Source organism: Phyllostomus discolor, chromosome 2 (assembly GCF_004126475.2).
Source record: "Phyllostomus discolor isolate MPI-MPIP mPhyDis1 chromosome 2, mPhyDis1.pri.v3, whole genome shotgun sequence".
Classification (NCBI taxonomy): Eukaryota; Metazoa; Chordata; class Mammalia; order Chiroptera; family Phyllostomidae; genus Phyllostomus; species Phyllostomus discolor.
The window spans coordinates 108,918,089-108,930,691 of NC_040904.2; the positions used below are offsets into that span (position 1 = coordinate 108,918,089).

Consider the following 12,603-nt stretch of genomic DNA (forward strand, 5'->3'; position numbering starts at 1 on the left):
TTAAAACAAAATAACATTCCTAACTTAAGGGGGAGAAAAGATGTCACGTTTAAAGTTTTGATTTCTTATAGAATCATAGAATGCCAAGTTTGTTCTATACGTTTTCTTACCTATATCATTTAAAAATGCTTAGGTATTTGGCTAAAATAGGATATTTCAAGGTCTAAAGTAACTCAAACAGCAATGCTTTAGCAAATAAATAATCTGATTTAAGTAATATTGGTTTACAGTATAATAACTTTAAAATGATATTGTGTATATATAAAGATTTAGTCAACTGCAATATACCAAAACCCAAAATGAACTATGTACCTTGAAGACACTCTTAGCCATTTATTCAATGAGAGTCTCCATATATAGAAATGGAAGTATAATTTCAAACACAGCAATTAAATACTCTTTGTTACCTTGTCACCCTTTACATTTTTTTTATTTTTTTAAAATTTATTTTAGAGAGGGGAAGAGAGGGAGAAAGAGAGGGAGAGAAGCATCAATGTGCAGTTTCCTCTCATTCGCTCCTTGTTGGGTACTTGGCCTGCAACCCAGGCATGTGCCCTGACTGGGAATTGAATCAGTGGCCCATTGGTTTGAAGGCCAGTGCTTAGGCCACTGAGCCACACCAGCCAAGGCTACCTTGTTACCTTTAATTCTTCAACATCATAATGTTATGTATAAAGCATGTGATTAACAAATATTTGCTGAACTAAATCACACAGTGTAAAATTATTCTCTGTATGTAGTAGAAACTTTATCCTTAGATACATTAATGAACAGATTTTCTCTTTTTTAAAGGCTGGCCACTAACAGAACATTGGTCTACTTTAACTGCCAAGAACTTTTACATTCATACACAGAACCTTAATTTTTAAGATTCTTATCTGGAGACTATAATTGACTGACCAATAAAAAATAATTTTGTAGCCATATTTTAATAGGAAGAGAAATGATCTCTTCTAAACAGTCTGTTTCATTATTACATAAAAATTATAGTGAAATAAAATCACAGCCATATTTCTGATTAGGGAAAAAAAAAAAGATAACATATTAAGACAACTGAAATATCCTGACTGGTGTGGCTTAGTTAGTCGGGCATCATCCCATAAAGCAAAATGTTGCCAGTTAGATTCCTGGTCAGGGCACGCGCCTGGGTTACAGGTTTGGTCTCTGGTTGGGTGTGTATGAGAAGCAACCAATCAATGACTCTCTCTCACATGGATGTTTCTCTCTCCTTTTCTCCCTCCCTTCCTTTGTCTCAAAATAAATAAAATCTTTTTTTTTTAAAGACAACTGAAATAGTACCTTTGTCCTGGTTGTGGTTTCTTTATTCCCATTTTTTCCACTTTAGCTTCATAAACTCGATTTATAACATCATTCCCCAACTCACACATAAGCTGTTTAGCAGGGAAATAGAAAAATAAGCCATAAATTCCTAAAAATACTATGGAAGTCATTAAAGCAAGTACACCTAGGTAATTCCTTTGGCATATTCTGTAACTGCTCATTCCACAAAGTTTAAAGTTAAAGCAAAATGAAATAAGAGTAGAGTGCAATATCACCATTTGCCATTGTTCACCAAAATACCTCTCCTGAAGGATTACCACTCCTAAAGAAAAAGCCTTTGCCTCTCCCATCTCCTGCTAGTTTCTATCCCTCCACCATGCCTAGCACAATGCTGCACATTATTCACAATGTCGAGTAAATTAAATGAAAAAAAGACGTCCAAGGCCAGACAGGTAAAGTTTTAAACAACTCAGAACTGAAGTAAACTATTTTCTCCTTATACTTCATATATAAGAATTTCAAAATATTTTAAAACTTTTGGTCATATTTTTTTAAAACATCATACAGTCGTGTTTCCAACAAATTTTCTAAATTGAACCTACTGAGTTGATAACTACATACAAAGTTGATACAGAAATTAGATTCCTACCTCTATTCTCCCACTTTCTTCATCTTTGAATTAGTAATGAATAGTAGAATCTACGTAAATAGGGGTCTACCTTAGAAGTCAATTTATCACTTCAATTTAGATGTTTACACAATAATTACACAAAGCAAATTTTTTACTTTACATAACTGACAGAACTACCAGTTTATACAGAGTGAAATAAAATCAAAAGCACATTAAGAACACAATTTTCAAACAAAAGAGTACACCACAAAAATTAAGCTAAATGGGGGGAATTAAAAGAAGTATACTATTCACTGTGAGTTTTGTTAATCTTATCAGAAACCCAGATGTGATCTAAAATTATTTGTGACATTTTCATACATATGAATCCCTACACATGGAAAAAAGATATCTTGGTTTGATGACTACTACCCTGCAAATGGCCCTATGCTAAAATAACCCAATGAAAACAACTTACTATGCCAAACCATTAGGAAGCTTACTCTAGCAACATGTGTCATATTTTTATCAAGAATTTATATAATTATAAAAGATTAAAATTAAGCCACAGAATCTAAGATTTTTTTGAGAAAACAAACATGTAGGAACACTGGTTTTCTTAAAAAGTGAACTGATTCGAAATTAAGAGTCCTACATAAAGTTATCAATTTTTAAAATCCAATATAAAAATAACAGATTGGTCAACATAGTCTCATATGTGTCCCAAAACAATATACTTAATATTAGCATTGAGAAACTTAAACATTTGGAAGACTTCTGGCCAAGATGGATGCATAAGCAGACACACTTGGCCTCCTTGCACAACCATAAGAAGTATCACAATTAACCTCAAAACAAAAATAACCAGAACTGCTAGAAAACTGAACTGTCTGGAAGTCCAACAACTAAGCTTTAAAGTAGAAATATTTATTCAGATGGGTAAGAAGGGCAGAGACAAGGAGTTTGGGTGAAGAGGGCACAGTGTGGCAGCAAGGCAGCAGAAGCTGGCAGAACGGGTGGTCCTACATTCATGTGTGGCATATAAAAACTGAGGACACCTGGGGAGGGAGCCACCCCAGCCCCAGGCTAGACCACTGCAGCCCAGGGTTCTAGTGCCCGGAGAATAAAGCATCATAACCTCTGGCTGTAAAAACTAATTGGGTTTGGGGTGTTGGAAGAAACTGCCAGTCTCTCAGTAGAGTCCATTTAAAGGGTCCCTAGAGTCCTAGAATGTATGCAAACCCATCCACTCTGGGAACCACCACTACGAAATAGCTTAGAGGGGCTCTGGTTGCCTACAGGAAGTAGGTAAAGTGACTGGAACTGGGCAAGGGCTAAGCAAGTGGCATTGTTGCCTCTGGGCTCCTCCCCCACAACAAGCCACAAAGTGGTGAAGCAGGTTACCCCGTCCTGGCAAGTACCTAAGGCTCCGTGCCTTACAAAGTAAGGGTTGCATTTCAAGACAGCGAGTCAAAACAGCTCTACCTAATACACAGAGGCAAACATAGGGAGGCTGCCAAATTGAAGAGACAAAGAAATATGGCCCAAATGAAAGAATAGATCAAAACTCTAGAAAAAGAGCTAAGCTAAACAGAGATAGTCAACCTGTCAGATGCAGAGTACAAAACACTGGTGATAAGGATGCTCAGAGAACTCACTGAGTACTGCAAATGCATAAGGGAAGATATGAAGGCTACACTAAATCAAATAAAGGAAAATACACAGGGAACCAACAGTGAAGAGAAAGAAGCCAGGATTCAAATCAATAATTTGGATTGTAAGGAAGAAATAAACAATCAACCAGTACAAAATGAAGAAATAAGAATTCAAAAAAACAAGGAGAGAATAAGATGACCCTGTGATACCTCTAATAGTGCCAACATTGAATCATAGGGATGCCAGAAGAAAAGGAAGGGCAAGAAATTGAAAATTTATTTGGAAAACTAATGAAAGAAAACTTTGGTGAAGGAAAGAGACATACAAGTCCAGAAAGCACAGAGAGTCCCATACAATTTGGACCCAAAGGGGACCATACCAAGACACATCATAATAAAGATAAAGAGAGAATCTTAAAAGCAGCAAGAGAAAAGGAGACAGTTACCTACAAAGGAGTTCTCACAAGACTATCAACTGATTTATCAAAAGTAACTTTGTAGGCAAGAAGGGACTGGCAAGAAGTATTCAAAGTCATGAAAAGCAAGGATGTACAACCAAGATTACTCTATCCAGCAAAGCTATCATTTATAATTGAAGGGCAGATAAATGCTTTCCAGATAAGGTCAAGTTAAAGAAGTTCATCATCACCATGCCCTTCCGATATGAAATGTTAAAGGGACTTATTTAAGAAAAAGATGATCAACACTATGAACAGCAAAATGACAACAAACTCACAACTATCAACAACTGAATCTAAAAAACAAAAACAAAAACAAACTAAGCAAACAGCTAGAACAGGAACAGAATCACAGAAATAGAAATGACTTGGAGGGTTATCAGTGGGAAGGGGAAGGGGAGAAATGGGGTAACAGGTGCAGGGATTAAGAAGCATTAATTGGTAGGTACAAAATAGACAGGGGGAGATTAAGAAGAATATATGGAGAAGCCAAAGAACTTATGTGCATGACCCATGGACATGAAATAAGGGAGGACTGCTGGATGGAAGGGGAGTACTGGGCAGAGGGGGAAAAGGGTAAAAAAAATTGGGACACCTGTTAACAGCATAATCAACAAAATACACTTAAAAAAACTTATACATCTGTAAACCAACTATCTAAACTCATGACTATTTATATAAAAATATAACACATTTTAAAGCAAGTATTTATTTTACCTTTAAAAGTTCAGGCTCCCAGGTGTCTAAAGTTAAAGAACGTACTTTTGAAAAATGAACTCCAAGACTCCTATGAGGGAAAAAAGACTTTGTTAATAGTAAAGTATCAATCTCTATTTGCTAATTATGCAAATTACTTTCCTCTTACTATGTGACAGTCTCTACTATAGCCCTTAACATGTATATAATTAGAAATGATATATATCTTCTGATTTCAATCATTGGTGAACCAAAGTCCTCAAAAAATATTCACAGAACAGAATTGTATCCACTTTACAAAAGATAAAAAGATACAGACCAGCGGTCAAATTAGGCAAGTAGAAAAGGCTCTTTATTCAATGGGACATGATAATTTACAATGCATGTTTATCCAAAAGAAGCCTCTCAGCTTGGGCAGGTGTACCCACCGATGAATCCCAGAACACTCGATACACAAGGTGATGCCCAGGTTGATGCTGGCCCACCGTGGGTCTGCCAGGCCACAGTCACAGCAGCTGGCATTGCCAGGGATACACTGGACTCGCTGCAGTGCACTTTCTCCTTTCAATAATTTATCTTTCGACTCATTTCCAGAATCCAAGCTTCCTGTGGATGGGGATGATTTCTTATCCAGCTTCTAAAAGGATGAAAAATTATTCATTAGTGTTTTAAAAAAGACTGTAATATCATGTTGCATTCTACATGCTCCAAATGAAAGTTTATGATCAATAAATTGAAGGTCTATTATGGACCTACACTAGGCAATGTTGGAGGCATTAGAAATTTAAGAATGGAATAATATAAGTTCCTCCATCAACTGGTCTTGTGGGTAGAAATATATAACCATTGAAAATTTATAGATATATAAATAACTAATACAATGAACATATGCACAAGATATGAGGTCAAAGGGAAGGGAGAACATGAATTTAACATGCAAAATGAGAAACAGAGGGAAGGAATAAACATGAGACTATTAAGACTTGAGAATAAGATAAATATTATTTTATACCATGTTTTTCTAAGGTATCCAATTACTGTATTTTTTCGGACTATAAGATGCACCCTACAATTTGGGAGAAAAACAGGGGTGCACCTTATAGTCTGAATGTAGATTTACATTTACATTGGTGAAATATTACGTTATTTATGTTATTAAATATTTTACCACATTTTTTGCTTCAAAAGTTTTTTCCTATTTTCCTCCTGTAAAACCTAGGTGCATCTTATGGTCTGAAAAATATGATAACTCCAAGCAAGTTATTTCAACCTATTTGGTGAATAGCTGGAAAAGGTACAGCCTTTTATTAAAGAATAGATTTATTACATAATTATAATTACAGAGTGAATCAACAATAGAATACTCAGTATCTTGAAATGCCACAAGTTATTAGGAAAAGCAAAAGGCATAAGCAAAAACCTATTTTTTTAAAGTTTACGGCAAAGTCTATACTAATAATAATTAAAGGTGTAGTTTGGGGGATCCTAAGCAATTAAAGATATGGTTTAAAAAGTATTTGGATTTAAAAACATTTCAACAAGCCAGTATTTTAGTACAGAATAAACAGAAATATAATTTGGTCCTTGCCTTGACCTTCCTGAAAACCCAACTCAATAGCCATTATTAGGTGAGCCAAGCAAAAAAAAAAAAAAAAAAAAAGTGTGGGGATATGGAATTCCAGAGAGAGGAGTTGGGCTGGATGAAGAGCATATCTTTGAATGGGAGCAATGCCATGCAGTTTGTTGGATCCCAAGCTGGATATGAAGGGTATCTTCACAGGCAGCAGCCCAGCAAGGGAAGTAAGAGCCTGAGGAGGGAGAGGCATGTGGAGTAGGAGTGCCACAGTGTGAGGTGTCATAGCCAGAGTGGGCTGAGGGGGCAGGTGGCAGCAGAGAGAGGACATTGGTTATATATATAAAAAAACTGATCATATAAACAAACATGTTAAAACTAATGGGAGTCAGATTTTTCACTGCTGAGAAAGAAGTTACTCATAAGAAAAGCAGAGAATTAGAATAAACTCTGTTGTATCAGATTAGAACTGGAGAAACCAATAAGCACACTAATGGTTTTCAATATAAATAGATGTATAAAGAAATATAGATGTAAATATATGTATGTATGTACCATATATATATTCCTTTATCTTAGTTTCTAAAAGCCATTCCCTATCAAAAGGAACTAGGGCTCTTTGAAGAAACTGCTGATTTAAGAACTGGTGCAGAGAAAGTACAAACTGAAACTGAAACATCTCATCATGTTAGAAAGTAAAGACTGAAGGGACCATGCAAAAAGGACACAGAAACCAGGGCTCTATTGGCTAAACTTGGGTCAATCTGAGCAACAAAACAAATAATAATAGTAATGGATATAATAGTAATAGTAATGGTTTTAACACATTCAATAAAATAGGGGCCTATACTAACATAATAAAAAAATTAAAGCTTGATAAGGAACAGAATATTTATATAGTCTCCAAGTACCTCCCCTACAAAATACTTAGGAACTTCACAGTAAAGAAGTGTAGCAGACATCACCTTAATCACGTGATCCAAATTAATATTACCAATAACGGGACAAATCAAAATCAAATGCCACCTGAGAGGGTGCAGTGAGAACAGAGAGACATTTATATAATATTCCTGCCAAAGATGCATAGCCTTGTGAGTAAACACCAGACAAACCCATACTGAGGACATTCTACAATAACTAGTCTACAATCTTAAAAACTATCAAACTCAAGAGGGTCAAAGTAAGACTAAGGAACTATTCCTGACTAAAAGAAACTGAAAAGTCATGACAACTAATGGTGCCTATGTTTCTGGACTAGATCTTCTGCCATAAAGAACATTACTGGGACAACTGTTAAAACTTAATGATATTTGGGAATCAAATGGCTATAATGCATCAATGTTCATTTCTTGATTTTGATGGCTATACCACAATTATATAGGAGAATGTCCTAGGCTGTGGGAAGTATTGATACTAAAGAAATTGGGCAAGATGGTGGAGGAGTGAGAGGAAGTTATACAAACATCCTCCCAGGACCAATCTGGAATTACAACTAAATTGTGGAGTAATCACTGGGAACAAACAACTGAACAACAGCGAGACAAGAGCCTTATAACCTCGGACAGACAGAAGAATCAGCTTCAGCACAATCTGACTGGTAAGTAATGTAGTAGAGACTTGAGAAGGCTGGCTGGGTGCCCACACGTGGCAGTGCCGGAGGAATAATTAAGAGGCTGGTTGAATCTCCCTGAGAAGAATGGGGTCTAAACCCTAAGCTGGGATCCCTAGCCTAGACCACCCGAGCCCAAAATGTATAATAGATAACAACCAGTGTCAAAAAGTGGCAGGACTGCTGGAGACACAGAGCCTTTTAAAGGGCCAACACACAAACTTTCATTTGCAGTCACTTACCCAGGGTTCCAACAAAGGCAGGAGCAGAGATGGCTAGAGATGCTTGAGGAGAAACTGAGGACAGAGGCTTTGGGGAGAGAGCTGAGAGGGTAGCTGCCAGGATCCCGGTGCTGAGTCATCATCCCTACAGTAGCAGCCATCCTGCTCAGGTGGACCACTCCCCTCAAAGCAGCAGCAGTCTGAAGGGAAGCAATAGCCCCAACCCCAAGAGATATTCTGCCCTGCCCTATGGGATTTAAGCCTGACTGCTGAGTGCAGACTGACTAGATTAACAACTGAAGAAGACAGCCATAGACAGTAGATCCCTGGAAATCAGGAATTGGCTGCCTAAGATTAGACGGGGTCAACATCTGACATCACCAGAAGTGTACCCAGAAAGAAAGAACAGTGGTAAACACCAGAGATACTGAGATGAAATCACTGTGGTCTTTTCCATGATTTGTGACATTTCTTCCTGCATAGCTTTTTAACATTCATTCCTTGTCCATCAAGTTTGTGCATATTAAATCACTAGATTATATACTATAGTTTATTTCAATACACATATTTTGCCCCTCCCTTTTTTTTTACCCCATTTTACCTTCTTTCCTCTCATTATTTTCATTTTAAATTGTTTTCTCTCTTGCTACAACCTTTTTCCATTCCACACTCCTACTGTTTCTTCCCTGTCTAGCCTCATAAAACTAATTTTCTTATTAATGGTCACCTGACATCCTTTTCCCCTGCTCTTAAAATATCCACGTTCTCTCTCTACCTTCAGCAATCTTTGCTAGTTGGTTGTGGATAGGGAAGTTGTTCATGCATTTTTTCAATTTTATCTATAGATCTTCATTAACTTTGTATTTCCAAACTCAAATTTTATGGGTTACCTTTCCTACTCTATTTTTTGTCTCAAATTTTTAATTTGGCTCTGTCTTAGCCTGTGTTTTTTGACTTTTTTCTTCCTTTTCTCTGTCATCCTGCCCTTTTATTTTTCTTTATTCTCCTTTTTTCCAATTCTTTTCATCTCAAATTTTACTTTTTCCCAGTCTTAGCCTGTTTTTTTGTTCCTCACTCTTAGTATTCCCTTGCCCGCTATTTCAATATCACTTCCCGTTCCTCTAGACATCTTTTAAGCTTTTATTTCTTTTTCCCCTCTCACTCACATACCACCTATATTAATTTTAGCTCATTTGTTTTTGACAGTGCTATAGTCCATCTTTCTCTGCAATTTGGCTCCTATATTTTTAGCACTTATTTATTTTCCCCTTCCTTTTTCTTTCTCTCTCACTTTATTTATTTTTTAAAAAGTCTACTAATTTTCTAAAAAGATTATTTATTTATTTATTTTTAGAGAGGGAAGGGAGGGAGAGAGAGAGAGAGAGAGAGAGAGAGAGAGAGAGAGAGAGAGAGAGAGAGAAAAATCAATGTGCGGTTGCTGGGGGCCGTGGCCTACAACCCAGGCATGTGTCCTGACTGGGAATTGAACCTGTGATGCTTTGGTTCACAGCACACACACAATCCACTGAGCTACACCAGCCAGGGCTCTCTCTCACTTTATTTTAATTTCTGTTTAAACCTAACACTATATACTTCCCTTCTCATACTCAATTTTGCCTTCTTCATTTCCTTTTTAATTCATGATATGAATTTTACTTTGTCTCTTCACATTGCTCCAACTTCCAACTCTTATTAGTGCTCCTCCTTCTACCCTCTCAAAATAATTTTTCTTTCAGTAGGTCATCTCATATTCACATTCCTTTCTTATAATAGTTTTAATCTCTTTATAACCTTATTAATACTGGTTCATTTACTGTGGATAATGGGACTGCAGGGGGTAGTTATTTTTGCAGGTGTGCGTTTTTTTACCTGAGTTTGTGGTTTTGTTCTGGCAACACCTGTACAACATATAAGACGCGGTGGGTGCAGTGACCCTAAGTCAACCAGTTGGAGGGAAGGACCCATCAAAGAATGACCGAACAACAATCAAAACCCAATTACATCCAGAGAGCCAACATAAGGGGCATCCCAAGAACATCAAGTTCAGGAGATCAGGGAGACTACACCACTGAATCCTAAAGGTCTCCTGCAATAGAAGTTCATGCTACAAAGACAGGGAGTCAAAGCACATCAATTTAAGAAGCAGAAGCAAACAAGAAGAATTTCACAAATAATGGGAAGACAAAGAAACAACAACCCCCAATCAAAAGGAAAGGAAGAATCCTCAGAAAGAATTCTAAATGAAATAGAGGCAAGTCAATTATCAGATACTGAGTTCAAAACAATGGTTCCAAGGAAGCTTAATAGGCTCGGTGTGAATTACTGAAAACTACAGAGAAACTATGAGGAACTTACTGTAAACTGTATCAGCATGAAAAAGGACATAGAAACGATCAACAAGAGCCAAGAGGAAATGAAGAACACAATTTTTGAATTGAAGAACACAGGAGAAAAAAATCAAAAGCAAACTACATGAAGCAAAGGATCAAATCAAGGAACTGGACAACAAGGTAGGAAAACAACTCCCAGAAAGAGCAAGAAAAGGACAAAAGACTGAAAAAGAACAAAGAGGGATTAAGGGAACTGCAGGACAATATGAAATGGGATAATATCCATATAATAGTAATAACAGAAGGAGGAGAGGAGGAGGAAAGAATAGAAAAAATAATGATGGAAAACTTCCTGAATCTGATGAGAGAAAAAAATCACACAAGTCCAGGAGATAATCAAGAGGAACCCAAAGAGGCCCACTCGAAGTACAACATAATTAAAATGGCAAAAGCCAAAGACAAAGAGAGAATCTTAAAGGCAGCAAGGGAGAAATAAGAAGTAACATATACATAGCCCAGATAAGGCTAGCAGATGATACTCAATGGAAACACTAACACCCAGAAAAGAATGGCAAGAAATATTCCAGTAATGAAAAGCAAAGACGTGCAACCAAGACTACTCTACCCAGCAAGGATCACAATTAAAATGGAAGGTGAAATAAAGAGTTTCCCAGACAAAAGAAGGCTAAAAGAATACACCTCCACCAAATCAGCATTGCAGGATATGCTAAAGAGACTGCTTTAAGAAAAGGAAAAAAAATAGAGAGAGAGAGAGAGGAACATAGATACAAAGGGGAAAAATGACAATCAATAAGTACCTGGCAATAATAACCTTAAATGTAAAAGGATTGAACGCTCCAATCGAAAGACATAGGGCAGCTGAATAGACAAGAAAAAATGACCCGCATATATGCTGCCTACAAAATACTCTCCTTGAAAGATCTACACAGACTGAAAGTGAAGGGCTGGAAAAAAATTTTCCAAGGAAATGAACAAGAAAAAAAGCCGAAGCAGCAATCCTTACAACAGATGAAAGAGACTTCAAAACAAACGTCATATAAAGAGACACAGAAGGATACTTCATAATACTCAAGGGAAAAATCCAGCAAGAAGACATAAATATTATCAACATATATGCATCCAACACAGGAGCACCCAAATATATAAGAAAAATCCTGGAGGACTTCAAGAAAGCTATTGACAGCAACATAATTATAGTAGGGGATTTTAATACCCCATTGTCAAAAATGGATAGGTCTTCCAAACAAAGTATCAACAGGGATACTGTGGAACTGAATGATCTTAGTCCATTAGATCAAATGGAATATATATATGAAATATATATATATCTCAGATGGAATGTTATATATATATATATATAAAACATTTCATCCCAAAGAAGTAAAATTCACATTCTTTTCAAATGCACATGGAATATTTTCAAAGATATACCACATGATAGGACACAAAACAATCCTCAACAAATTCAAGAAAATTGAAATCATATCAAGCATTTTCTCTGACCACAAGGGACTGAAACTACAAACCAGCCTCAAACAAAAACTGAAAAACACTCAAATTCATGGAGACTGAATGGTATGGTATTAAACAATGAATTGGTCAAGAATGAGATCAAGGAAGAAATAAAGTTGTTTCTGGAAACAAATGAAAATGAACTCACAACAGCCCAAAATTTATGGGACACAGTGGAGGCAGTCCTGAGAGGGAAGTTCATAGAGATACAGGCCTACCTAAAAAAAAAAAAATCCAGACATTTCAAATAAACAACCTAACTTACACCTAGAAGAACTCCAAGAACAACAAAGACAGCACAGAACAAGTAGAAGGAAGGAAATAACCAAGGTCAGAGCAGACTTAAACAACACAGAGAATAAAGAGATAATTCTAAGGATCAATAAATCCAGGAGCTGGTTCTTTGAAAACATAAACAAAATCGAAAAGCCTGTAAGCAGACTTATCAAGAAAAAAAGAGCGAGGACCCAAATAAACACAATCAGAAATGAAAAATGAGAAGATGGCGTCAGAGTAGGAAGGAGCAGATTTGGCTTTCCTCTGCTCAGGGGAGAAAATCCTGACCGATGTATGGAGTAGAAAGGCAAGCAACCAACATATTTCAGCATTTTTGAAAACAGAGGACCAAGGATTGTGG

At 36.6% G+C, this 12,603-nt stretch overlaps 1 protein-coding gene across 12 annotated transcripts in view; it reads right to left on the reverse strand.

The window, feature by feature from the left end:
* The window catches only part of ACAP2 (ArfGAP with coiled-coil, ankyrin repeat and PH domains 2), a 165,179-nt gene that overhangs the window by 18,081 nt on the left and 134,495 nt on the right, over positions 1 to 12,603 (reverse strand). For all 12 annotated transcript variants that reach the window (XM_036018328.1, XM_036018334.1, XM_028503175.2 and 9 more), the window contains 3 exons: positions 5,129 to 5,337; positions 4,722 to 4,791; positions 1,300 to 1,391 (listed from right to left, as the gene is read on the reverse strand). In XM_036018328.1, coding sequence (XP_035874221.1) covers positions 1,300 to 1,391; positions 4,722 to 4,791; positions 5,129 to 5,337 — 371 coding nt within the window. The remainder of the gene's footprint in view (positions 1 to 1,299; positions 1,392 to 4,721; positions 4,792 to 5,128; positions 5,338 to 12,603) is intronic.